The following is a 27561-nucleotide window of genomic DNA, read 5'->3' as shown; positions in this document are numbered from 1 at the left end:
TAACGATACCTAGCCCTTATTTATTTAATTAATTTTAAATCCATAAATACTAAAGACTTCATTGGTGCTTTTTGTCAAAAAGTAAAGTCTTTGCCTAGGAGACAGGGAAGAAAGTAGATGATTTCTATTTCCCATTCACAATGAGTCTAACCTGCCTGAACCTTAGCTTTCTTGCCCCACCTACCCACCCACCCCTCCCTAATTCATTGGTCTTTTGCCGGTAGATTGCAACACAGAATTACTGTATGAGAAGAAAAAGTCACAAATGCCAAGCAGTCAGAAGTTCCTTTTGCTGGGTGCTTTAACAGTGTAGTGCAGTGGGTACCTGTGATTTAGGTGAGACCTTCCTGGCCTTTTAACAGGATTGTACCTTCTGCAGGCCTGAGGGAAGATGTTAGTGTGTGTTAATAGCATATGCCATCTTTATCTGTGAACCTTGTATTGTTAGATTGCAGGGTTGCATGCTATTTCTGCTTAGAGAACTTGAATTTTGTTACTTTGCAGGACAGGCTGAGATAAACTGGAACTAGATCAGAGCTCCTGCATCAATGTATTCTGTTTCTGAGCATGGAAACTGTTGAGGTAGAAAAACGCAGGGGAGGAAAAAAAGACTATAGCCAGTGAGTGTCTGTGCTGGGTAACTGGATTTTGTGGCTGTTTTTGTCCCATTGTTTTGTGCAAAGAGGATCTGGTTGCTTGCAGAGGTTTGCAGTGTAAGTGGTGGGCTCCCCCATCCTGGGGAGCAGGACCTGCTGTCCAAAACGGTCCCACGGTCTTCTCTGCCAGCGAGATCTGCGCCAGGAGCACATGAAGTGCTGATAAAGCTTCCAAGTATTCCTAAATACGCCTTAGCTTTTACCAAATAGGCACTTCAGCCGCGAATTGGCCTCCTAGAGTCACCTGTTTCAGACAGGACTGTGAGTGGAGCGGGGTTCCAGGCAGGCGCTACACGCTTTGCGCAGAGATGCCCCGACCCAGCCCCGCCTTGCCCTTCGCTGGCCAGGCAGTGTGCAGCACCAGGAGGCGGAACCCCGCGGGAGCTGTGTGGGGCCGGGCCGGGCCGTGTCTGGGGGGCGGGCTGAATCGTGCGGGCAGAGGGGTAGCGGTGGATGCCGGCTGGGGAGCTGCGGGCGACAGCCATGGAGGCGCTAGCGGTGAGGAGCCGGGAGGGAGGCGGCCCGGGGCAGCCCCGGCGTGCGGCTGGGTGCTCCGGTGGCGGGCTGGTACCCTGACCACCTGCCCTTCTCCTCACAGGCTGCTCCTGTGGCGATCGCCGTGGCCGTGGTGGCTGTCTCTGCCTTCCTGCTGCTGCTGCTCAGAGGGACAGGGCGGAGGGCGAGCGGTCTCGTCACCTTGCAGGATCCGCTCGCTAAATACGCGCTGCGGCTGGTGGACAAAGAGGTGACCGAGCGAGCTGGGCGGCCTCTCGCTCGTCTGAACCATTTCCCGGCTCTGCGGGGAGGCTGTGCCTGCTTCTATGCTGCCCGTCGGACCGGGGAGGGAGGAGGTTGGGAGGGGGTATAAGGGGCGGTTGTTGGTGGGCTGTGCCAGGCTTCGAGGCCAGAGAAGTGTGCAGAGCCCTCAAAGGGCGACTGTGACCGCCGCGGCCGGGCTGCAATGTTTTCTAGGGCAGAGAAAGTTTCCTCAAAATATTTTTACCTATACTGTGGTTTTACGGTTGTTTGAAGAGGAGGGCGCACGCTGCGTGCTTAAATCCTCATTCAGAGATGAGTTTCTCCCTTGATTTCTGTCCAATGTGCGTAAGTAAGAAGTAGCCCCAACAGCCTGTGCTTCTGCATGTTGTGTCTTGCCTGATCTTTGGCCACAAATTATGAAATGTGCTCTCTGGCCTTGGGCAATAAAGGTTTCCAAAATCTCTGTGTAAAGGTGCTGCAGGGATTGCACAGACAGGCGAAAGCCACTCGTCATAGAATTAAACAGATTGTTTAAACTTTGCTTTTCAAAGCCATTTCTGCTTCCCATCCTAGCATTTGGCTTGCATGCTAACAAAGAACAGGGTTCACCAAAGCACATCATGTTAACTCGAGGCTGAAATTCAAAGCAGTGGGCATGTTGACCTCATTCGGAATTTGCTTGTTTGGTTTGTTAGGAAATCAGTCATGATACCAAAAAATTCCGTTTTGGGCTGCCTTCATCAGATCATATATTGGGATTACCTGTAGGTAAGTATGAAAAACACTATACTGAATGTATTTCTGGTTTTAAGATTTATAGCTGTACTCGTACTTCTGACTGTGCCCAGTAAAGAAAGGAGTTAAAATGTGCATCTGAATGTCAAAGTGTCAGATTTTCCAATCTGATTTCTGGGTCTTCTATGTGCTTTGTTCTACTTGCATTAAACTGTGTGCTGTAGATTAGAACACTAAACAGTGAAACTGAACTGAAATTCCCCATCAATCCCCATCAAGGATGGGATCTTTCAGTGCTTTTTCATACTTCTTACTTGCATTTTCCTTTTTTCTGATGCCTTCAGTGTATTATCTACTTACCTCATGCTTTTGTTGAATACAGTCACGCTTGTAGATGAAAAAGACAACTCTTCTACCTAGGAAGCTTGTAGTTATTATGTGCAGAACAAAGGGGAAAATACAACTACTCTATAAAGAAGGTGCTGCAATATTCAGAGCGTTTTCTGTGCATGCCCATGTCTTTGATTTACATGCATATGTATACAACTTTTTCTTGCTTTCTGTAGCATGAACTTCAGTTCAGACTAGGTTTGGCACAATCTTCTTTCCTGTACCCTGCAAAACTGGTGGCATTGAACCTTGGACCTAATGGTAATCTATGCATAGGACAGTTTCCTGATCTGACAGCAGGTGTGGCAGATGGAGCCCTGTTTGTACTGTACTGTTTTGCACTTTCCCTTGCTGTATGGCAAGTATTAGGGCCTTTCCCATTTCACACAGTAAGCATGTCCTTCTTGCATGGAGCTTGTCAAGAGCAGCAGCCTCTCCAAATTCTCTTCTGGCTTCTATGGGAAAGTGTAGTTGAACTGCCCACATTAATAGGGCAAATAGTAAGTTGAGATGTGCCCTGCAGTGCTTGTATAATGTTATTTTTGAGAATTAAGGAATAAGATACTGAAACTGCACATGCCAGACTATTTTCTGGGAGATTCCTACCTTCTGCTTATTACCAGGATCATTTTTCTAAAAATAAAGTGTTTTCTGAGAGTACTATTCTTGCTAATTTTTGGTTTTTTTTTTTTTTTTTTGCCATACAACTCCAGATTAGTGCTCTCTGGCTGAGGAGTTTCAGTTTATTTAATTAGCAGAGAGAAATGTGCTTTTTTGAGTCTGCCTCTCAGAGCATTGGTTGGACAGAGAGCTCTGTGGGCAGCAGTTCTGAAGGGGCCCTACAAGGAAGCTGGGTTAGGGCTTTTTGCATGGGTGTGTAGTGAGAGGACAAGGGGAAATGGTTTAAAAGAAGAGGGGTTATTTAGGTTAGACATTAGGAAGAAGTTCTTTTCTGTCAGGGTAGAGACACACTGGAACAGGTTGCCCAAGGAAGTTGTGGCTGCCCTCTCTCTGGAAGTGTTCAAGGCCAGGTTGGATGGGTCTTTGAGCAACCTGGTCATGTCTCTGCCCATGAACATGGGTTGGAACTAGGTGATCTTTAAGGTCCTTTCCAACCCAAACCATTCTCTGATTCTGTGAGTTACGGAAAAGGAGTATAGCTTGGGGCTTTGTTTTTCGTGTCCTGGTGCAGAATCTCTGTGAATTTTTTATCTGAGAGATTGTTGCTATTAAATTGTAATGCGTATTTCTTTCCTTGCCTGTGTGAACTGGTGTATCCTAACTTCCACTTCATTGAAGAATATGAGAACAATAGAACCTGAAACATACAGAGCACTTGAGAATGAGGAACAAACTTCATCATCTATTACTATAAATTTCCTATTTTCATAGTATGTTATCCTTGGTTCTTTATGTTCTAGTTTTCCTCAGCTACCCTGTGCTCCAGAAACTGTTGCTGAAAAAGGGAAGAGACTGCATGTTTAGTAGTGCATTTATATAGAAAAGATTTCTCCATAATTGCTTGTGTTCAGTGGGTCACAAACCTGCTCTTTCTCTCTTGTCTTGTCCTCCAGGCCAAGAAAAGTTTGAAACCAGGAATGAAAAAATAACTGGATTGTAATTTTTTCTCCCTAGGCCAACATGTTTACCTTTCTGCAAAAATCGATGGTAACCTGGTGATTCGAGCCTATACCCCAGTTTCCAGTGATGAGACAAAAGGTTATGTTGATTTAATTATAAAGGTAAATTTTGGTTTCCTTTAATATAGATAAGTTACTAACTTTAAGGAAGGCAAGTACTTAATTTTGGTGAAATAGAGTTTATTTTGATTGATCTTTTAAATAGTATGACTGCATGGCAAACAACTCCCATTATCTTTGAACAGTTAGTTGTATCCTTTATATATGTTATGTGTCACTGAGAGATAGCAGAGGGAGGGAAAGTGGAGAAGGGAATGACTTCTGCAGGAACTTCCCTGGTATCTTTATTTGGCAATGCACAAATAGCAATCACTCTCCATTAAGATGCTTCAGCTGCTGCTAGTACCTTCTGTTAATAGCTGTAACTGCTGCCTTTGGTGATGCTACAGAGAAACAGTTATAAGTCTGTAAGCGTCAAAAGTTGTGCTGATGTGTTTATTTATTAGGAGATGGGATATGGAAACAAGGGAAATCTTTAAGACAGGATGAAGGATTATTTGATCCTAAAACTTCAGGATTTTCTAATCCTTGTCTATGGTAGAATTTGTTCTTGGTAAAAATCTGGGCTTTTTTCTGTGCTCTGTTCATGTTATGAGTGGTGAATTGTTACTAACTGCTCAATACTTACATGCTTTGAAAGATGAAAAAGCTGTCACAGCTGAAGTCTCTGGGAAAGTATTCAGAAGAAAAGGTGCAGCAATGCTATTTTCAGAAGGAGCAATTACAAAAATGGGGTAATGTAAGGTTCTTGCAGGAGTGGTAGTGATCTGAGATCACTGGTTCATAATCTGCCTGCCACCTATTCCTATAGCCTGATTTTGACTTATTTTGACTGTTTCCTGTTGCAAGGCATGACAGGACTCAAAGCAAAGAATTGTCTCAGTTTCTTTCTCAGATGCTCTATTTCAGACCTGCAATATTGTGTTCTACACTTTGTAATATTTTCTTCAGGAAAAATAGTGGTTGATAACATAGAAATTATTGTTTGTACAGGTTTACCACAAAAATGTACATCCCAAGTTTCCAGAAGGTGGGAAAATGTCCCAATACCTAGACAGCATGAAGATTGGAGATACTATTGACTTCAGAGGGCCAAATGGACTCCTTGTCTATAAGGGGGAAGGTACTGTGACATGAAGGTGGGAGACCAAAAGGGAGAAACTTTTATTGACTATTTTCAGAGGTGTTTTATAAAACTTGATAACTTTCAGGAGAATTTTTTTTTTTTAAAGTGGAAAAGAGACCACCTTTCCTGGTCTTGACCAAGAGCCCACCAGGGTTGATATGATGAGGATAATAACTTTGTGTTCAGTTTTAGGAATAGTTGAGTTTAGTTAGCATTTCCAGAAGATCTGTCCCAATTAATTGGTAGACTGTAGTAATTTATTCTCATGGAAGTTGAGTCCATGTTTGTTTAGGATTGAATGAACCTATAGGTTTTTAATATGTCTTCTAGGTACTTTTCTTATCAAGCCTAATAAGAAGTCTGAAGCAGAGAAAAAGCCTGCAAAATATCTTGGGATGATAGCTGGAGGAACAGGTAAAACTACTACTATCATATGGAATGTCTAGAGAATGAAGCAATCTTTATGGATGCATGTGAGGTGTATCAAACAGTATATTTCAGTAGCAGAGCACTGCCACCTCTATTTCTCTTCATGAGTGTTTGGTGTCACTGAGGCTTTCCAGTGGCTTGAGCTCAGTCCTGGGAGCTAGCAGTTCCAGAGTTTTAATAGTGATTTACAGTGTGACCCAAGAGCAGTCACTTAATCTCAGCAATGACAAAAATATTTAAGTGAAAATCTTGAGGGTAAAATTACTGCATGTGATAGAGAATGCTGAAGAGGAAGTCACTTGATAAAAGTGTTGTGGGTTTGGTTTTGTGTTGAAAGACTTTGTAATAATACAAACCACCACCTCTGCATTTGGCATGGACTAGAAATTCAGAGGTATGTAGTCCTGTGCAAACTAAGCTGCCCCTGAAGACTAAAGGAAGGCAGCATTAATACTGAAACTGTGGCAATCATGTGGGTTGAAAGAAATGTTTCTAAATTGCTTCGTATTTTTATCAGGAATAACTCCTATGTTGCAGCTGATTCGTAGAATCACAAATGATCCTAAGGACTCCACAAAATGTTACCTCCTTTTTGCTAATCAGGTGAGTACACTGGCTGATCTGTTTTCCTTCTTTAAAAGCCTACTTTTCTGGCTGGCCTCTGAGCTTTTTAAACTTGTGGGACATTCACCCTTGGAGAAAACACTGCTCTGCATAGTTCATACTCTGCCAGTGTCTTTGGATTTGTATTTCCACCCAACCATTTATGAGAAAATACTGAGCTAGCATATTTTAATATGACCAGTCTGTGGAGGAGCAGGCAATAATTATTACGTAAACTCAATCCACTGTCTTGGTTTAAATTAGGAAGGAGAAACTGAATAAAACAATCATGAAGGCCATATTGCATGATGCTGTCACAGTTCCAATAATCTTTTATTTGTTTTGAAGATGACTTCTCATAGTTAAACTCCTTAATTCCAGTATTAGGAAATAAATTATGTGAACAGATCCCTATCCATCTACTCATTTTACATCTCCACTAATTACAAGGAGCAGGATTTTGTTCTGTTTATCTGGTTCTACAGTTAACCTTTACCATGCTGGTACAGGCTGTATTTGCCAGGGTCAAAGACAAGTCCATCTAATTGGGATTTTAGCCTGGATTAAAAAAGTTGCTCAAGTTGTCATCTTACAGACAGAGTTTTGGTGGCTGTTAAGCTTCATAGTTTGTTGTCAATCTGGATCAACAGAAGCCAGAGATGATAATGGGCTTTTATGTAAGGGTGGGGAAAAAGAATTGCTGTCTTGGTTTGAATCAAGACAAATCATTGCATTTGTCTTATTGAATGCCAGATGGGCTCACATAAGAGAGCATCTTGAGATGGTTTGGAGCTAAACAGCAGTCTCATTTTGCAGACAGAAAAAGATATATTACTGAGAGCTGAGCTAGAAGACATTGCTAAGAGGCATCCGGATCAGTTCAAGCTTTGGTATACACTGGACAGACCTCCACAAGGTAAGCTGCTGGTGCACACTGGAAATGGCTCTGCCTGTCACTGTACAAGTCTCACAGTTGTTCAAGGGGCTGTTACTGTAATATAAGCTCTTCCTGTGTTAAACTTTTAAACAACAGAGACATCCCCCAACCCTCCAGCAGTTTTGAAGAGTGATCTAACACAGGTGGGTTTTAGGAAGTGTGAACTAGTAATTAACTCCTGTTGGATCTGACATGTTACTTTTTACGTGCCAGTTTTGGGGACTTTACAGCAAATGGTGCAGCTCTTGTTTGGGTTATGTCCCAGATAGGTTATGTTAGCATTTTGTTGGCAGTAAATTGCTTAATACTTGTAAACAGTACATGCACGTCTTTGTTTTGCAGCAGCTCTAGATTAGATTCTGGTAAAACAGAGCTGCCATGTGTATAGACTGAGGCAATAACTGTAGGCTGGTGGAGTGCTGCATTAGGAATGGACGGAGAGGTTGAACTCCACTGAATCTCCTTTGAAACTCAGATAGTCATGTTTGCTGATGTTGTAAGTGATCTGAGCTTTTAGTTAGCAGACATAAGAGCCAAACTGAGTCTGATCAAAGTTCTGTACCTATTGTCAGAAATAGCCATAAGTAGATGGGCCAGAGAAGAGTCATCAGTTGGCCTTGATGCTCTTCCAGTCTTTAGCAGTGGTTGCTTTTGTTCATCCTCATTCGCTCAACCTTTTCCAGATCTGCTGTGTTCTTTTTGAGCTAAGCAGATGAGAAATTAACAGCAGTTGTCAAGGTGCAGCAAACTTAGTGTTTTTAATTTGACGTGGTGTTCCTTTTCCTTTCCTAGTAGTTCAAATGCTTTTTGACTTCTGTTGTTTGCATAACCCCAGTATCCTGCTGTGGATAAATGAGCTTAAAGCATTTATTTTTGTATGTGAAGGCAGGACTGTTCTTCCTCCTTGGCTCACTTTAAATGGCAGATACATTCAGTAATATTAGTGCTTGGAATAATTTAGTAGTATTTTCCTATTTTTAATTTTTTTTTTGTTTGTTTTCTCTCATCAGTTAACTACATGGCAGAACTTTTGTGATTATCAGACTTTGTCATCTCACCAATCAATCTCTTTTTCAGTTGGTTTTTTTCAGTGTGTTGGATGTCACAAGGTTTCAGTACATCTTCCTGCACAACTGGCCTTGGGGGACCTCTTCACTGGAAAAGCTGATTTATCCTTCCTGTTTACTTCTACCTGCTGTATTAATTTCATTTGGATTTATAACTTAGTCACAGACTTTCATGTCTTATCAACCAGATCCTTGTTATCCACATGCTTGTTGTCCTTATGGAAGGGGACCATTAGGTTTGAGCTCAGTGAGTGATTTAACCCTCTAGTGGCTTGCAGTGGTGGTGATATATCTTTGCTGATTTTTCAGCTACTTTCTGAGTACAGCATATGCAGTTCAAAAATGCTTCAGACTCTACAAAGATTCGAATTAACAATTTAATATATTTGTTTCAGATTGGAAGTACAGTTCTGGCTTCATCACTGCAGACATGATAAAAAAACATCTCCCTTCCCCCAGCAGTGAGACTCTTATTCTCATGTGTGGGCCACCACCTATGATCCAGTTTGCATGTCAGCCCAACCTGGACAAGCTTGGCTATCCCAAGAGCAGTACATTTTCTTATTAACACTGATGCCATCTGACACCTTTTGGTAGGTAAGTGTTGCATATTTTCCTACAGAAATAACTAGTATGTAACTGTGCAGTGCTTTTTGTTTCTTTTAGTGTGTGTTTTTTCAACAAGCTTAATGTCATTTCCGTGGTTCATAGCTTTATAGGAAGTAACTTAGTCTAACCCATTAAGTTAGTATGAAATATTAATTACAAAAAAGAAACAACCAATAATTAAGTGTAATTTGAAAGGTAGGACAGAGATAAAACCTTGTTTATTAACATGGGAATGGAATTTTAGACAGGGTGATAAAACTGGATAGTGCTCTTCAGGTAATTAATTTAGTGCATCCCAGGGAAGGAGAATACAAAGAATAGTAGATTTTAAAATTTTTTTTTTAAATGCTGTTACACAGCTCTTTTCCAGGGACTAAGCAAAAATCCACAATATGCTGTTGAGAAGTGCTTGAACACCTTTGGGTAACATGCAAATTGCTTATTACTGTACAGAAATTCTTTGTAGTGAGATATTTATTCAGAAGGCTTACAGGACTCCATGCTGTTGTCTAACAGCTTAAACAATCACTGCCAACTGTACGTGGAAGCTCTGGGCTGCATACCCAGACATAACTATCCAGTGATGTTACATCATCTGCATGTCATTCTCATAGTGCTTGCTCTTTTGGCAGTCTCAGGAATTTCCTTTGCTTAAGAGAAAACATGGCTTCTTAATTCCTATTGTAAGCTATGCTGGGTTGATCGAAGTCAGTTATTGCCTCATCTCAATGTTTTACCACATAGCATTTAATTCTTAGTCTTAAGTGCCTGAAGTACTGCACGTTGATTTCTAGGAATTAGTTTATACTACATTTGTTCTAGAGTCTGACAAATCCCTGAGTCACAGGACTTCTTTCTTAAAATGCTAATGAATGTTTACTATTTTTATTCACCTAAAGCAAAACCAGAGGACTTCACTATTTAAAAACTGACATGGAGGTTTTGCAATTCAGTTACATTTGTAGCAATAATGCAGTGAAAACCACAGGGATTCAGACTGACTCTGTTCCTGATGAAAGGAAATCAATCATGCATGTTTGTGTTAGAATAGTTCCACTCACCAAGTTAGTCTCTTTTCATAAAAAGAAATCTGAAAATCTGCTTGGAATATCCGAGTAATACTAAGGCTGCTTCTGTTGGAGCAGGTTATCCTATTTTGTAGTGCTGTAATAAATCTGCTGGCTAAATAACCTGACAGACTATTTCAAATGCCCACAGTACATGATCTGGTCACAAGTGTTGCCATATTAGAAATGTACTTAACTGATAGGTTTAATGCTTTTTATTACCCATTTTTAGTTTGCTGTTGTGTAGACAGACTTCTCATTCCTTTGGATTTTCCATTATCATTTCATTGTTCAGTGACTGAAAAAAAAATTTACCTTATTTTTACCATTTTGGACAACAAAATCCTGTGTTTATCTTTGAAAATCTGACCACACAGCACACAGTCTGTCATGGAGTGAGGACTTGGGTAGGTTACCTTAAAAAAGTGCCACTGACAGCTCTTGAAGAGCCCTTGCTGTGTACTCTGGACAGTACCTGAGCTTTCCCCTTTAGCTGGGAGGGTTGTGGCTAAGAGTGACCTACCCTCAAGCTATATTAATAGGTAAACAACACCATGCAGCCAGCAAGGAGAGAGTAATGCAAAGCATCTATACACTTGGTAAGTCTTTTTTTTTTAACAACAGAACAGATTTATTTTCTGACATTTCCCTATTTACTGAGATAATCCTGTTAATACCTTATAAATACATGATAGGCATGTGAATAGATGCCACAGGTAATGGCTGCTATAAAGGGGACACTTTCACCCTCAAACAGCCCCTCAGGTAAGTAGTGAGATGCCATCTTTCCTTCTGTTACAATACTGCAATATTGCCTAGCTCAGTAGAATGGCAACAGCTACATTTTGTCAGATGTTTCTTTAGAACAAAGAGTTGCCTTTTTATGGTACTTGTCTGGTGCTCCTTAGCAGTAATGTTTGTCTGCTATTGATAAATAAATATTCTGTGAAAATTTGTGTGCAGCTGGAATGAAAAGAGAACTGAAAGTAAAGATCAATAGTGTTTGTATTGTCAGCAGTTCTCATACAAAAGTTAACTGAAGTGTGTCTGCTGCATACTCGAGTCCTCTGTGCTGTTTATCATATGTTTAAGTAGGTGTAACTATGGGAAAAAATATAGGCTTACTACTTTTGCTGTCTTCCTGAGGAACTGCACTGTGTTTCACACCAACCAGGTACGGGGCTCCGAAAACTTTGAACCATTTTGACTGTTCAGAAGGCTTATGAGCATCCTGATGCTTGCACATGTGTCAGTACAAGCCATTCTAGCCCAAATGTTGATGTACAAAAAGGACCCACTGCATAGTTTCAGTTAAAGAACTGCCATTGAAAACTAAACAATGGGTCATGCTGGAAATGTTGCTGCAGTTACCCTACAGAGCCCAGCAAACATCATTCTTAAAGTTACATGTGAATTAGTTAAGTTTTGTAATTGCTTCTTGATTATGAACATCATAGTGCATAGGTAAAAATCACATGATATAAAAAAAAGACTTTAGATTAAGCATCAGCTTTTGAGTCCATCAGTTTTTTTGGTTATCTGTTACATTTCCTGCTGGTGTAGTTCAGCATCTTTTCGATTGAGGCTGATTTGTGAATGTGGAATGTTGATTGTCATCCTCCTGATAAAAGCAAGGGTTTAATGGGATCATATTATATTCTTTTCCTCACATACTACGGTGCACTTAAAGAAAAAGAGAGGAGGTGTGCTAATAAAAGAGAAGAGACATTAGTTCTTCTATGGGAAACAGTCTCTGGCAAGACTGCAGTTAGTAGCTCATGTGTCATTACCACTGCACTTACCAGCATCCATCTGGTGGCTCTGATTAGTCCACACGGTACTATAGATTCCTGCATTACAGTTTAATTATAAAAATAAAAAATGACAGTAGATCTTTGATGTAACAGAAGTAAAAGATGACAACTAAGGGATAAAAGATGTTGCCAGTCTTGGCTTTCCAGACTCCACATAGGAGTTCCACTTCTCTCTTACCACCTCATTTGCATAAAATACAGAAAGTGGCTTGAAGGAAAGTTACCTGTAATGTGCTACAGAGACAATAATAAATGCTATGTGGCAAGTCTCATTGGCAGAAATAGGTAAAGCTTTTCTGCTTCACAGCATCAAGCTTCTCCTGGCCACCCCTCTGGACAGGCATAATGTATTAATGTTCTTACTCATGTTGAAACATCATCTCCAGTCTTCAAAGGTAGGTGTTAAAAATCTGCTGTCATTCAGCATTTCATCCTGGCTTAACATTGTCTGAAAAAAAACAAGGGGGGGATGAGTAAGCATAGTCAGTTAGAGGCCTGTAGTTAAAAATGTGTAATGAGATCAGAATCACAACAGAGGGGGTTAGAGCCACATAGAATTAGAGGCATTTTCTCAAATGCAGCTTTAAATAAACTATTATTTGCTTGAGAAGATTATCACAAATTTTTGTCTGGCATGTGCCTCAACTATGTCACATAATTCCTCATACCTTTGAGTCAACATATTGATTTTTTAAAAATTAGCTTCTATGGATTTCAGAATCAAGACAGTGAGGTGGTTTTTTGGTTTGTTTTCTGTGGTTTTAGCTCATGTAAATTTTCAAGTCTGTACCTCTTGGCTAAAGTTTTCTGTGTCTGAGGCATGCAATGGTGATTACTTGCAAAGTCTTTCAGGAATTGCTTTTGTTTAAGGGGCTGAGCATCTGTCGTTGGGTTAAAGAGATAGTGAGTTAATATACACTTAAAATAGGCCTAAGTGAAACTTATTTTTTAGTGCAATTTATAAGAAGGAGTGGTTTTGTTTATGAACGTGCAACCAGGCTACAAAAGGTATTTAGAAGACTAGTGACCTATTTACTCCTAACTACCACCAGCAATAACCAACTTATACCAACTTCTAGCTGAACACGTTTGTGACTTGAAAACAAGAGTGAAATTAGTACATACCGTAAGATGGCTTATACCTTGGGAAAGAGCCCCTATTTGCATTACTGTTCCTTCTGAATGTTCCATCTGTAAAAGTATTTCAGGACTCAAATCAGACAGTATGTGCAATTTTATTCAGTACACATGCATCTTTGGGAAGTATCTGTGCCTAGACAAATGAAGTTGTGGTATGTTTTAAAAGCTCCCAATTTCTGCACATTAACAATAATGCTTCTGTGCTATAAGCTGTGTGAAAACAGATTTAGCAGGAGGAGTGAATCCTGATTAGAAAAGATTGATTCCATCAAACTGGAGCAAAATTAAGGCATTTTTTTGAAATTCCCTCAGGAAAAGAAAAAGCTTAACTGGTATTATCAGTGAAGAGTAGTATTTTGCTGATGGTGTAACATTTATTATACTTCTGATAGTCATCTTCCACAGGCAGGTGGGAAGAGTCTTTCGTAATTCAGTCCTGCCCACTTTTATGTAAAAAGGTGTCAGTTCTAGGGCACTGAGATTTTACTGCTTGACCGCATGCTCAGAAGTCATGCTTAACTGAAAGACAATACTCCTAGGGAAAGAATTCAGTATTTCTGTAATGCTTGAATAACTGCATAGTGCAAGCTGTTGGCCTAAAGTTAATGCATTCACTCACAACTCTTAACTGTGCAAGTAGACATTTATATGAAATTACAGTCAGGAGTTGGTATTGCCCCTGCTTAGGAGCAGTACTTTTTTTTGCTAAGGTATACGATGAAAAAGACAACACAAATAAAGATAGTGAACACAAATGAGATGTTACATGCAGTAAACCATGCAAATGAAAAAGTTACTTTCACAGTTAGTCTTCTCAATTTTACCACTATTCTCTGACTAGGCTTAAAATGTCTTAACTCACTTAAGGTCCCTGGAGACAAGATAGATTACCCCATTTGCCTCTCTCTGGCCCGCGTGTGTTGCCAGAGTTCACACAAGCATCCAGGAGCTCCATTTTTCAGGTTTTGTATCCCTTTACACAACAGCAAAGTTGAATAGAACATGATGGTTTTTAGTCATCATCATTTGTCTCTATGACATCTATATAGTTTCATTCACAAGTTCACTACTACATAACAAGAGCCAATTATTTGAGCATTGGTTTATTGGTAATCTTGTTCATTACTGATGAATTGTTTTCACATATACTAAGCATACCTACTCCCTGCTGTACATAATGGAAGAAAAATTCAGTTGGATTCTTTGATTAATATCTGTTAAAAATATACAATCCAGTTGTACTTTAATATATAACTTGATAGCTTTGTACAAATTAGTCCAAATAAATGTATTACATTAAAAACCACCCATGAAGATAGTGAAAAAATTAGTGTGCATACATGAAAGCTAGAAGTACAAAAGTCTTATGTTCCCTGTAACCTCCACCTTAAAATTGTCAGAATACATCAATCTTCATAGTGTAAAGGTGTTAAAAGTCCTGAAAAAGGGCTTGAAGATGGATGAGTTTATTACAATGTTGACTTAAAAAATTAACCTGACATTCTTAGTATAGAACATTTTCCAGTGTCCATAGCCAATGCTTTCTCAACCAGTTCATGCAGATGTAGCAAATACTTTGTTATATGCAAACATTCGGTTATTTGCGAGCTTTGGAATGCATGGAGAGGATGAGATGAGAATGGCATCAGTCTGTCTGTCCCACCTGGTCCAGTTCCTTATCAGTGAATGGACTAAGTCCTTTGCATCCACCATAATTTTTCTGAGTACCGTTTGTAGCAGCTGGGCTTACATCCATAGGACAAATGTAGTCTGTTGATTCATCAAATTTCTTTTTCCTTAAATTTCCAAAATGTGAAAATCCAAGTTTCTTTGGCTAAAATAAGAAGACAGCAAGTTTTAGATAACAAAAATAAGATTTGTCCATTAAACATTAAAAAACCCTCTCCTTTTTGATTTACTGCTATACTCTAACCCTTAAAGTCTGTAGATCCTGAACTAAATTAAATTTGTTTAAACTGGAGTTACAGTTGTTTTTAAATACATTTAGATCGTGTCCCTTCTAAGACTAGACATAAGGAATTGCATGCTTATTTCAGAAGCTGATTTGATCAGATACACATTAAATGCTTTGGTATCTAGAACTAAGGAAAATGTAATGTTCCTTTTAGAGCTGACCTCTCCCTGCCCATGCTTTTCCCTTATTTTCTTTATAAGACAGGGGAGAGGAAGTCTGAAATATTTTCAAATATATTCAAATGCTTTTGAAAGCAGCACATACTCGAACTTTGGCAGTGGTGGTCAGAGGTGTGTATGCTGTTGACTCCGTTATTTCTCTTTTTTCTTGTTGTGCCCCTGGTCCAATTAACACATTAAAATTTGTTGTTAGGTGGCGTCTCAGCAGGGTCTTTTGAGGTGGAATATTCAGCAGCATTGCCAGTGTGTCACCATTGAAGCGAGGTTCGAGAATCTATTAAAAAATGGCAGGATATTTCTTTTTATACAGCTAAACATTTGCAATAGTAAACTATTAGAGTGCTTACCCAAAGGGATTTCTCATTCTTATGGAGGCATCTACCTCAGACATTTTACAGCTTGCAGTGTGACACTCACTTGGGCTTGAATGGGTAATACATGAAAGCAGGCACTATGAAATGCTGAGCATAATCAAGGAAATATATTAATCAAACCTTACATTCGTCTGGATTGAACAAATCTGTTCTCAGAATTTTCTGCTGTACTGCTGTAACAGAGTATAAACTTAATCTTCCCACATTTTTTTCTTTTCCCTTTCTGCAAAAATTCTGCAGCTCTAGAATCACAGGATTTCAGACTCTTAACTTCAGTAAGTTGTAGATAGTTCTGAATGTTCTGATTTTAAAAAAGTGTCATTCCTGATTGCTGGCAAGATTGCTGCAAGCTCAGGACTCCTATTTACTGTGGCTCAGAATTCTGTTCAAATGACTGAAAGACACCCAGGTGATGCCTTATCAGTAAGCCACTCTGTCATGTTACAATTTTTTTTGTAAAAATGTATTGCTGTTAAAGCAGTCATGCACAGCTAAGCTTTGAATATTAAAAAAAATACTTTAATGGCTCCTATTTTAGTTTTCCTTTGTAAAATTAAGATGCATGGTTCTGATAAAGAGGATCTTTAGAGGGCCTGATAATGCTGTCATACTGCAAATGTCAGTATTTTTTTTGTCCTGCTTGACAAACACCAGATAAAAAAATGTTTTATGTTACTGTCTTTCAGTTTTTAGTCAATACGTATTAAAATGTTACAAAGAATTCTTACAATCAGGCCGCCATGTACTCCACTTCCTCGAAGGTTTGGTGCATATTCTGCCAGATCTACTGATCTGAGCCATTCCATCACTCTATGATTTGACCACTGAATCACTTCAGAGGGTGAAACATTATTCTGTAAAAGCAACCAGAAAAGATGACAATGTACCCTGCATGGTCACTGCATGTTCACAATATGTGTCCTCAATTCAGATACAAATATCATTCTTCCTCAGAGAGATGTAGTTTTTTCTCTGACTCTAAGATACTGTTAAGTGTTCAAAGCCTCTTTCAAACATCCTCTGATGAGATGGCAGGTATCGTTTAGCACAGACAACACCCCATATATTGCATCAAGTAGTACAGAGATTTCAAATACTGGGTGTTAAACAGAAAGCATTATCGTCAGGTTTTAAAACTAAAAGAATCAAGCTATGCTGACCAAATAAAGCAGTAAGCTTAAGCCTTTTGAGGGTTAAAAATTGGGACAGGCAGAGAAAAAAAATTCCAAATTATTCTCTCAGAAGTTGAAATAACTTCTTTAAGCATATAATTTCTAAAGAGAAGTACATGGTTCAACTACTAAGTGGTTCAAGCAGTTAAGAAGTAGATTTTTGTTACCAGTGAGTACCTGTTACATTCCAGAGCTGGAAAGCAGCATAACTGTTGTTTTAGGTGCAGTTCCCTACTAGCAGTGATTCTATTGTATCACTGTACACTGCTGACTTTGTCCCTTTTGGCTGGAGTTGGGTAATTAGCACTTGATTAAATTAATTTCCTTAAACATTATTATTTACCTCCTCAACTGGTCTCCTGCGTAGACAGTGGGGATTAAAATTGTTGACATGCAGCACATGAATGGCACATTTAATACTCAGATGATGCAGCTGACTGGTGACTTTCAGAAAGAGAAGGTCATTCTGTAAAAGAGAGAGCCTTTTAAGTTCCCAAATTAAGTTTACTTTTCCCAAGAAGAAATATTTTAAGCCTATTATGTAGTTTATATAAACCACAGTAACTCGCTTAGGTAAAATGAACATTTATATTTTAGAGTGTGTGGGGGGTGGGTTTTAACATTGCACCCCATAGCAAGACAAGGCTAAAAAAGAAGGAAAGTTTATAGCCTATTAAGCAAAATCCTGGCTCATGGATGATTTTCAAATATTTGGACTGTTTCAGACCTGGCTAAGACTGTTGTGGGTAGGATCACTGCAGCTTGCAATAGACACCTAACCATGGAACAGCAGGGACCATACTCCTTTAACAAGAGCTTCTTAAGCACCATAGACAAAGCTGTACTTTTGATAACTGCTAAATTAGGCATTTTTTCATCACACTTTTTACAAACATAATTACTTAATTATCCAAATATTTTTGTAAAAAAACCACCAGAGTGGCTATGTCTAGTATGTGGTTTCCTGCTAAAGTGGTTGGAGCTCTACAAAATACTGGATTTGCTGCTTATCTTTAGTTTACCAAATATTGTTAACTTGGTGTGGAGATAAACACACTCCAGAAGCTGAATGAGAATTAGGTCATTTTACCATTAGTTGTGGTGTGCTCTGTGATATTGAAAGGAAGACTTTGTCAAAGTAAGTTATAATATATCCTGTAACTTATTTTATATGTTAGAAATAGTAATTGTGCACTAGAAAACAAATCAGTTGCTACTGACACTATTTCTGTCTTGCAAAAAATTCTCAAAACTACTCACATTCAAAAGAAAATTCTAAGTCTTTGCTTATTGTAAAGCAGATTCGGTTAAGCAGAGGAAAAAGTATTTTAGCTTACCACAGTTAAGTACTGCAACATTCTTCCATCAACTCTGGATTCATGAAACTGGTCTTTGTACTGAGGTAAACCAATATCATCAAGCCATCCTGCAGATCAGAGTGGTGTACCAAAATCCAGATTAGTCATAATGAAGCCATGAAGTCCTTCTCCCCTTCTTGTCTGGGCTGGCTGCTTCTGAGACACCCAGGAAGATGGTTCTACCTATTCACTTTCCAAAAGCCACCCCCCTTCCAGAAACGTGACCAGAAAACTTCCCACTGGAGAGCTTTGTCCTGTTATATTTTACTTACAGTGTGTGACTGAGCACATACCTGCTACAGCATAATGTTGTTCTTGCTAGATTGACACCAGCCGCCCCCCCCCCCCCCCCCATTAATTTCCCTGCAATCTAAATAAGAGTTCTTCCTGGAAGATTGTGCTTTATATTTGGATGTCCATGGGAAATTTTACTGTGTTGAAATTCATCATTCTTAAAAAGTTTGGAAACTGCTTAAACATACATGAGGGAGCCCATCCATAGGGGTGGGGGAAATTCCTTTCCAAACAACCCCATGACAGTTCAAACACTTACGTGTCACCCAGATGTGATCAAGTTGTGCAGACTTCTCATCTTGTTTTGCATTTATTGATTTGATGGCCAACACTAATTTCTTCCTGTGCAGTGGATGCTTTATTCCCATTTCCTGCAACAATAACAGTTAGCAATTGCCTTGCCTCTGGCTCTTTTCATCTCATTAAATATATACAAAAATGGATGCTACATATTTCAGAAAGTTAGAAGTGCCAATAGTTTCAAGGAGCCTGGTTGTACCAAGTCAACATGTATGATTGCTTGAGAGAAACAGCTACAGACTGTATTACCTTTTCCATGTCCTGAGGTGTTGCAGTTAACAGCGTATGTCCTGAAGTCACCCACTGCCGTGCAAAAATGACATACTGACCAAGACCAAAGTCCTCAAGCCAGTTACAAACTCTTTCAGTGCTCCACTGAGTAAATGGAGCATTGTAGTCACTGAAAAGTACAAGAAATGTTTGAAAAAACATTAAAGGAAGGAATTATGATTATTATCAGAAAGGTTATCATGTGCCAGAGGCAGTACTACCCTATATGTACTAGGGTGTAAAAACCAGCAGCGACTACAGCTGTACATGCTGTGGTGTTCCTGTCCTGTTCATCTGACTGCTCAGCCTCAGCCTGCGAATGGGGTGTGGGTGAATAAGAATTTAGCATTTTCTATTTGAAAAGAGGGAAAAGGGAATTGCTGAAACCCCATGAGTGTGCAGATACTCTCACAGGAGATAAAGTTCTCATGTTTTTTTTTTAAGAAGGTGAAATAATTGGTACTTCAACAAAGTTGACCAACAATTGCTGCAACCTCCACTTGAAGCAATGCGGACAAGGGGAGCTCCTCAGGATATGTTTTCTATCAGAACAATTCTTTCCACTTATTGTGGAATTCCATGTGTAATGAAATATGTTGCAAAAACTGCATTTCACAAGAGACAGGTTTGCTTGTCCAGCACATTTAACAATGCCATATAATATACTGTGGAAGGTAAAGGAAGAGCCATTACCTTTTCTGGCCTTTGGCTTCCTTTGATCTGGATAACCGAGGTCCAGCTGTTGCACGGAGACCCCCTCTTCGAAACTCTGCCAAACCCAAATCGTCTGCAGGGAAGTTACCTGACTGAGTTCTTCTTATTCTTTCAAGACAAGAGTGCCAAGATAGTCCTATTAGCTTGCAACAGAACATTTATTTTATATGGAAACTATTATCGACAGCTAGAAGCTGTATTAATCTTCCTGTAAAGCAGAAACATCTAATTCATGTGGTAGCTGAAGAAGTTCCAGGCAAACATTATTTAGACCTAACCCTGGGAAAAGAAAAAAGCTCTGCAGAGCAGCCTTAACTCTTCAGTCCAATTAATTATCCACGCTGGAGAAAACTCATGTCTGCTGTTCTGAAGTAGATAAAGGGAACACAGTAAAACTCAGTCCCCCTGCTTTTTGTTTTTTCGCTGATGGCTTCTGTTATCAACTAACTATTATTTGATCTTTTTCACAGATAATGAAACTGTTTGCATTCCAACAGCAGTGCATTACTTCTTCCAACAGCATGATGCTGTGAACTCTACATTCATTTTTCTACCCCCATGTGTACATGGAGACACACCTGTACAGTCACAGACCAGACGTGCTTTCCCTCCTTTCCTTTACTTTTGTCTTGCTGCAGATTCTGTATTTTTTTCTGAGAACTAGATTAATTCTTAGCCAAAATGCTATGACAGAGAACTAAAAAAAATGATCTTACTTTCCCCAGATTTTCTTGATCCCTTTCGGACTCTTTCTGTTTTCAGGAGACAACGGAGACTGTGGACCTGAATCTGTTCCCGAGGAAAGAGGTGAAAGCTCATCCGAGGTTACTGAACCATCCACATTCTCTGTTTCTCCTGGGTTAGGAACAGTAATACAATCACATTTTGTAGTAATTACTAACAAAAGTTGTTACCTAGAAGACTAATGTTTAAATGCAGAACATAATAAAAGATAGCTATAAAATTGTTCTTGTATAAAAAGCCATGCATAGGAGGTAAAAAACACAGTATCTGTACAATTGGTACAAAAAGAAAAATAATAAAACATTGGGTAAAATATTCTGTTATTTTAACCTTTTGTATTTAAATACATTATTTTACTTAATTAAAGGTCTTCAGACTGAGGCAGACTCCTAAAACTCTTGCCTTGCCTATTCTTAATATCATAATTCCTCCAAAATCAGTGGGAATTTTTCTTCTGACTTCATTGAAAACAGAATAAAACCAGGAATAAGTATCCTAAAAAACACAACACATCTGAATGCCACAGCAAACACTGTTACTTCGTTTCAGTACTGCACTTAAGGAATTTAATCTGGATGGCCTGCTTGGTATTAGTATTTCATCGAGAAATGGAGGAAGGGAGGAAAAAAGGAAAGGAAAAAAGCAAAAAATCATGTTAAAGTTGCACATCATTTGGATACAATACCTAGCACTGGTGCACTGACACTCCTGATGCGATCTTCAGTCATTCCAAGAAGCAGAAAGCCAGATGAAGAAGCAAAGAAGATATAAAACACCAGCAAAATAAAGTTACAGAAGAGCAAAGTAGTAAGCTAAGCATTAAAAGCAGAAACAAAAAGAAAAGAAGCAGTTATGCTTGACGTGAAAGTGAATATGCATTGGTGTGCACAAACCCCAAGAATTTTGTACAGGTTATCTTAGGAATGATAATTTATCTATTTTTTTTTTAAACTATTCTTAGGCAATTTTATCCCATTAAGCATATACTACAGAACTCCATAAAGCCTGCAAAACATCTGAAATGAAGCAATAATTACATCAAATTCCTCTGACTTACAGATTTGGAGGTGTAAGAGTTTACTGCACATGCAAGAGACAAACCAACCTGCATAAAAAATTCTGTTAATTCACTGTATTAAGGAGTCATTGCTTGTTTCTAGAAAAAGAACATTTTCCTTTACAAGATCACCCATCCTTGGATAATCCTGCAGTTAAAGACATACTAGCATGGCTTACACATTGCCTGTAATGTTGCAGTCACATAAAAACTCTTTAACAACACTTTTACAACCCAGAATCTATTGTAGTCTTGAAACTGCAGTACCCTGCCAGCTCTGGGGACCCCAAGGAATAAAAATAAATCCAACAAAACAGAACAAAACCACCACAACTTATAAAACGTAGGAATGCTTCGAAATTACATGGGATGCTTTTCTGCTTTAGCTACCAGAGTCTTCGGCCCTTGGCAAACAACTGGTCCTGATATTTTTCTGCACCTAGCAAGTTAATTTTTCATTTGTGGTCCCCACAAGCTACAGCAACCAACAGTGCTGACGTTAGGATTTTTGCCTGAAATGTGCATATTAGTGCTGTTTATAAAATTTCACACACTAAATGCAGTGGGATGGCAAGGGTCAGGTTTGTTCTTTATACACCAATCTAGTGTACATTTTTAAAAAGTACTCATGGTGTACTTGGTTGTGCATTTTTGTTTGCTTGCTTGTTTTTTGAGGAAATGGATGAGAAAGCTCAGTGAAGCATGTCTGAAAAAACATTGCCTATTTGTAATGTCAGCCTATCTACAAGTCCCAAATTTCAGTTACAGATTTGTTGACTTCCAGAATGCTTTCCTCACAATCTTCAAAAGTCTCTCTTCATTACTTACTGTTGTCAATGATGTCAGCAAATTTGATACAGGAACAAATTTACAACAGGAAAGGATGTTCTAACTTAAAATCATCCTTTACTCTTCGGTGAGCTAATGTGGAATATTTCTGGTACATTGTTAAAAAAAGAACTTTCCCCAGCTGAACGATATGAACATCACAGTCCATTGTTCTGACACAGCAGATTATATACCATGATACTTCTCAATCCCTCAGAGAATTTATGGTTTTTCCCTTACACATACCCCTCTCAGGGAGGTGTGGATACATACTTAGGCCAAGGATGCCGTTGTCCTCATTGTCGTTCGTGTCACATCCATTTGGAGAATTATACATTCCCTGCTCTCCATTCTGTATGGGTCGGGGCAGCTTTCCTGGCAAGGTTTGGTACTTGCTGCCTTTCACAAGAGGCTTACACTGTGGTTTATTTTTGTTTGTTGATTTTGGTTGGTTGTTTTTTTTTTTTGAAGAGGGAAAAAATAAAATACATTTTAAAAATTAAAGAACTCAGAGGATTTGCAATTCAGTATGCAATATTTTAAAAGTTCAGAAAGAGTATTTGAAGTTCATGTTTCAAAATTACAACATCTATTCCGTGTTCCTTCTTACAGATAATTCAATTTAAATCCAATACTAAGTTAACAGTCTTCTATGACAGCCTTCTCTTCCCTCATATGCCCCTTTCACTTCAGCCAGACTACAAATTACATTCAAATATAATACACGTTGAACTTAATCTGTTTTTTGTTTTAGAATTTTTCTAGCTGTCTCCTTTTCCTCCTGGACCCTGGCACTGTTTAATAATTTGGTCTTTCTGGGGTCATTTTTGGTAGTGCCAGAAACACATTTAGTTACTTCTCAACACATTCTTTGCTCTGTCAATTTTTCCTCCTATATTTCAGACTGTGTTTCTGCCTCACAACTGTATCTTGTGGGAGTTAGAGTCAGAACTATTAGGTAGTCAAATTAGATAAATCATGTTTGCCCACCACCATTAGTAACAGTAAAAGAAACAACAATAAAATTTGGGTACAGAAAATTTCACTTTTTTTAAGAATTATCCTTTGTATAGTTAACATTGCAAATGCAAGGTTTTAAAAAGTAATTAAATATATAATTGCCAATTCTATAATGAAACCTGAGCGCAAGGCATGTGATTGTATGCTTAGAAAAATAGACTGAGCTGTATTTTAGGGCTACTCAGAACAGCTGCCGACTCAACAATTTTTGTCCACATCAGAGGACAAAATAGAAATAGTAATGAAACAGAGTCTAATGCATGCTTGCTTGCAGTTGCAGCTCACATACACAGTGGCACCAGCATCTGTGTCATGGGCTTCTCCAGAGAAGCAATGAACCTGCAACTCCACATTAGTGGGAGCAGTGTACATTCACTGTGTGTTTCTGAATAAACTCATACTGGCCTGTGTTTCAGTATCAGAAAGGAGCTTATCTAGGAAAACTGTGTACTGAAAATACATATTAAGTATTCAGAAACATACAGTATGCTCCTATTTAGTAATTACATTTTTAAAGTAATTTAAACATTGCCTATGACAGGATGATACATGATATAATGAATGAGATAACCACTGGTTTATCTCTTCTATTTTTAGCCCTAAGGGGATCTGTGACACTGTAACTGAAGTCCTGATTCTGTAATTCCTCAACCCATGCTTTTGTTCGGAAACTGCAGGAATACATCCTGACTTGTACCAAAAATGTTGAGTAGAGAAATTATGTTATCACTATATTTCCTGAAATTGACTGACTTCAGCTTCTAGCCTCACATAAAAGCTTTTAGACAAAAAAAAGTTCCCTCTCAGAACCACGCCCCTCTTTTCAAAGTTTGTCAGTACTTGAATTATGCAAACATTTTAGAAAGAAAATGAACATAAAATGAAAACACAGCCATACAATCACAGCACATCACAACAGATAAATGTTAAAGAGAGTTTACAGTTAATATACCTCTTGTTCTACAACAGGCTGTACTGGTTTTCCATCTACATACTACGGAGTTGCAGGGAGGGAAATTTCAAAGTTTTATGTAAAAAAGCAACAGACAAATGTTAGTATTAACACAGTTACACAGAACATCAATTGTATTCTTATTACTATAGTGATGCTATTTAATGCATTGACAGTATATAACAAGGTCTGTTACCAATTCATTTCCTTTCAATAAAATATTTAACACTAAACGTGTTTGTTCAAAGCACTGCATAAAACACAGGCCCTATATAGGTTCTGTTGTTACCAAAGGAATTTTTCTATTTCTAAGCTTCTGAGTGGTCCCTGTAGATTTACTTTAAGGAGAGTAAATAATAGTTCTTTAGCACTTAACACAAAATGAAAATGACTGACATAAAAAGAGAACATACATGATAGTATATGTGTGCAGCTACAGCCATACAGAGCTGTGATAGAAATGAAGTGAGAAAAATAGGGTAGGTCATGGCTAGGCCAGAAACACCAATATATTGTATTATTGCTGCATGTAACTGGAATTTGCATTTGGTGCAAAGTAGAACAGTTCCAGTAAATAGTGCTGCTACTGCAGGTTCTCTTGAACTTAATGAAGAAGCAAAATCATAGAATCATAGAATTGGCTGGGTTGGAAGGGACCTCAGAGATCATCAAGTCCAACCCTTGACCCACCGCTGCGGTTGCTAGACCATGGCACTAAGAACAAAAACAAAGCCCCCAAACAAACAAATAAAAAACCCAAAACCCACACACACACAAACAAACCAAAAAACAAACAAAAAAAAAGCAAAAAACTCCCCACACCACCTCCCTCCCCCAGAACTTCAGCTTTTGTCGTAACTAATTTATATTTAGCCACTCCATATGCATAGGGAGGTCTTAGCAATTTCACTAAGAAGTCTCCTGCTTAAATTAGGCCACACAGTTTAAATGCTTTGATGAACATGCGGATGGCTTGCTACAATTCTCTCATATCCTTGGTAGTTTCTTGTTCTCTGTGAACTCTGATTTAGCAGATGGAGCAGATTTACAGCCTAAATCTGCAGCTACAGCCTTATTGTGTTGTATCACGGAGACAAATTAAGTTTTTTAATTTAAGATGGGAAATATTTAAAACTTATGAAAAGGAAACAGACCTTCATAGATTCTACATGAAATGAAATGTTAGTTCTGAACTGGTTTGTCTCATGTATGACCATAATCAAACGAGTGCAACATAAATTTCAAACATTCTATTTGGTCACTGTCATCCTCAGAGATGTAACAAAAAATTAAGAAAATCTGAAGAACTAAAACAATCACATTACTAGTATCTGTTTTAAGTGGCATTACTGGCTGTGGATAATATAGTATTAAAGACTACTTTAAGCACAGAAAGTGTCAGTAACAGTCTCCCAGAACATAATTACACATGCAGAACAATTTCAGTGTACAGAATGACAAAACAAGCCTCTGGAGGATAATGTAATGAGACCATGTAAACTGGAAAATTTTCTTGTAAACTGGAAAGTAAATTCTGGAAAGGAATTAAGCCTGTGAATTAATACCAGTGCTCCTGCTGTTTTAACTAAAGCAGCATCACTGCCATCTTCATTGATCCCATTTATATCAGAAGTCTTTGTAAAACAAAAGAATACTTATGCTTGACATTTTTCAGAGTGATATTAAACACCAGAAATTGGGATTACAAATAGACGAACCTTTTCCAGGGATTCACTCTGTAAGTCTTCTAAACTACTTGACTTTTTTTTCTGTGGAACCCTTAAAATAATGGCAGGCAAAAGCAACAGTTAACACAGTATGATTGTATATGCCCCAACTGCATCATATGACAGCTATATACATCACAATTTCTGCAGCATATAGCGGATAATTCAGAATTAGGAGATGAATTTCCTTTGTTATATTACTAGCCTAAAACTCATAGTATTTGGAACTGCAATAGATGAAATCAGAAACAGCAATTAGTCATCCTTTGATTAACAGTGAAAGGCAAAAAGTAGCACTGTGCAGTTTTAAAACTTGCATCTATAGATGACTTTTTAGAAGTTCTTAACAAGCCAAAGTAGGCAGTAATAACTCTCTGTAACAACATGCACCATTAAGGGCTTTGAAAAATATTTTTTAAATAGAAAAAGGCAGAATTATATATAAAAAAATCTGGCTATACATTTTATATTTCAGTTAGTTATTAATTCTTACCTGTTTATGCTTTCCAAAGATTCTTCTTGTGAAGAGGTTAAATTAGTTGAAGATACTGGAATGCTTCCACTTTAAGTCAGAATAAAATATATTGGTTTAAATACTACAATACATTTATTGTATGATACATAAAACTACTAATTCATTCCTGTGATTCAGATATTATTTAACTACATATTGCAAACTACCATAGAAAATACTGCTTTCACAACAACCCAGAAGTTCTTGCAAAGCCAAGAACAGACAAGACAGGATGCCAAGACTTAAACAGATGTAGGACAATCCACATGAAAAATGAGACAAAGGGCTTGCCTGATTTCCATAGCTTTGTGTGGCACTGGAGAGAGCATTGCTGGTGACAATTCTCCTGAAGAGGCCTAAGGAAAATTGAGTTTTAAGACTGTAACTCTAGTGTCTGCTCCTAAGTCTGTAGTGACCATACCAAGAGGCATAAAAACTCAGCCATCCAAGCCAAGATGAGGCCAAGCCCTCATCTACATTGCCATAGCCACTACAGAGATACCAATACAAACAAATCACATATAATACAGAACTTGCTTCTAAAACATCTTTACTAAGTACCTCTGTTTTAAATAATTCTCCTTGAGGATTAGTCAAAAGATTCCACTTCCTTAAAGTTGTTTCAAGTTCATCTTCACTGCCAGAGATGGAAGAGCCTGCGAGCATTAAAGATTTTAAGTAGAAAGGGACAGAAACATGCCAAAAAACCCCGAAACCTTTAGGACTGTATCAGAAAGTCTAATATTTCAGTTTTCACATGATTTATACAGTTCACTGGCCTCTCTGCTCCCCACCTCTTTCCTTTGGCTTCTGACTAAAACCAAGCTGATTTATATTAGAGCAACAAATTTACCACTTCTAGTTGTATGCTGTACTCTGTTGGGAATAGCCGAGCTGCTTACAGAGGAGCTTCTGAACCATTCAGTGTTCTGAGGCAAGTTCAAGCTGCTAGGATTTTCTTAATCCCAGTGTATTGCTTTATAGGTAGTATGCATACATCATATGTATCATAAAGCAGTCCCCTCTGCTCAGTTCAAGAATGAACATGATA

The 27561-nt window shown here is 38.5% G+C and overlaps 2 protein-coding genes across 35 annotated transcripts in view; one reads left to right on the top strand and one right to left on the bottom strand.

The window, feature by feature from the left end:
• Nucleotides 1-919: 919 nt before the first annotated feature.
• On the top strand, nt 920-20792 carry LOC139804635 (NADH-cytochrome b5 reductase 2). Of its 12 annotated transcripts, none has more exons than XR_011729468.1 (11): nt 1025-1154; nt 1255-1401; nt 2111-2183; nt 4176-4282; nt 5234-5363; nt 5697-5780; nt 6313-6398; nt 7215-7314; nt 8798-8995; nt 12200-12287; nt 20431-20792. XR_011729468.1 is itself a non-coding variant. In XM_071762084.1 (10 exons), the coding sequence occupies exons 1-9, from the start codon at nt 1110-1112 to the stop codon at nt 8968-8970; spliced, it is 945 nt and encodes a 314-aa protein (XP_071618185.1). In that variant the 5' UTR covers nt 920-1109; the 3' UTR covers nt 8971-8999; nt 20431-20792. The 12 variants fall into 12 exon arrangements, 7 of the variants coding, with proteins under 7 accessions (XP_071618185.1, XP_071618187.1, XP_071618190.1 ...); XR_011729470.1 differs by having other exon boundaries at nt 20394-20792; XR_011729467.1 differs by having other exon boundaries at nt 8798-8999.
• The window catches only part of PPFIBP2 (PPFIA binding protein 2), a 90926-nt gene continuing 72130 nt past the window's right edge, over nt 8766-27561 (bottom strand). For 13 of the 23 annotated variants that reach the window (XM_071762062.1, XM_071762060.1, XM_071762068.1 and 10 more), the window contains 17 exons: nt 27072-27166; nt 26802-26866; nt 26490-26558; nt 25988-26048; nt 24270-24311; nt 22571-22715; nt 21098-21130; nt 20385-20523; nt 19648-19776; nt 18934-19084; nt 18644-18755; nt 18070-18158; nt 17076-17198; nt 16289-16414; nt 15272-15460; nt 14696-14866; nt 12380-13083 (listed from right to left, as the gene is read on the bottom strand). In XM_071762062.1, coding sequence (XP_071618163.1) covers nt 12931-13083; nt 14696-14866; nt 15272-15460; nt 16289-16414; nt 17076-17198; nt 18070-18158; nt 18644-18755; nt 18934-19084; nt 19648-19776; nt 20385-20523; nt 21098-21130; nt 22571-22715; nt 24270-24311; nt 25988-26048; nt 26490-26558; nt 26802-26866; nt 27072-27166 — 1892 coding nt within the window. In that variant the 3' untranslated portion in view covers nt 12380-12930. Of the gene's footprint in view, nt 12341-12379; nt 13084-14119; nt 14867-15271; nt 15461-16288; nt 16415-17075; nt 17199-18069; nt 18159-18643; nt 18756-18933; nt 19085-19647; nt 19777-20384; nt 20524-21097; nt 21131-22570; nt 22716-24269; nt 24312-25987; nt 26049-26489; nt 26559-26801; nt 26867-27071; nt 27167-27561 lie in introns of those variants that run through there. The other 10 variants (XM_071762071.1, XM_071762073.1, XM_071762076.1 and 7 more) reach the window with 6 other exon arrangements.

Source organism: Heliangelus exortis, chromosome 18 (assembly GCF_036169615.1).
Source record: "Heliangelus exortis chromosome 18, bHelExo1.hap1, whole genome shotgun sequence".
Taxonomy (NCBI): Eukaryota; Metazoa; Chordata; class Aves; order Apodiformes; family Trochilidae; genus Heliangelus; species Heliangelus exortis.
This window is presented reverse-complemented; position numbering and strand designations above follow the sequence as displayed.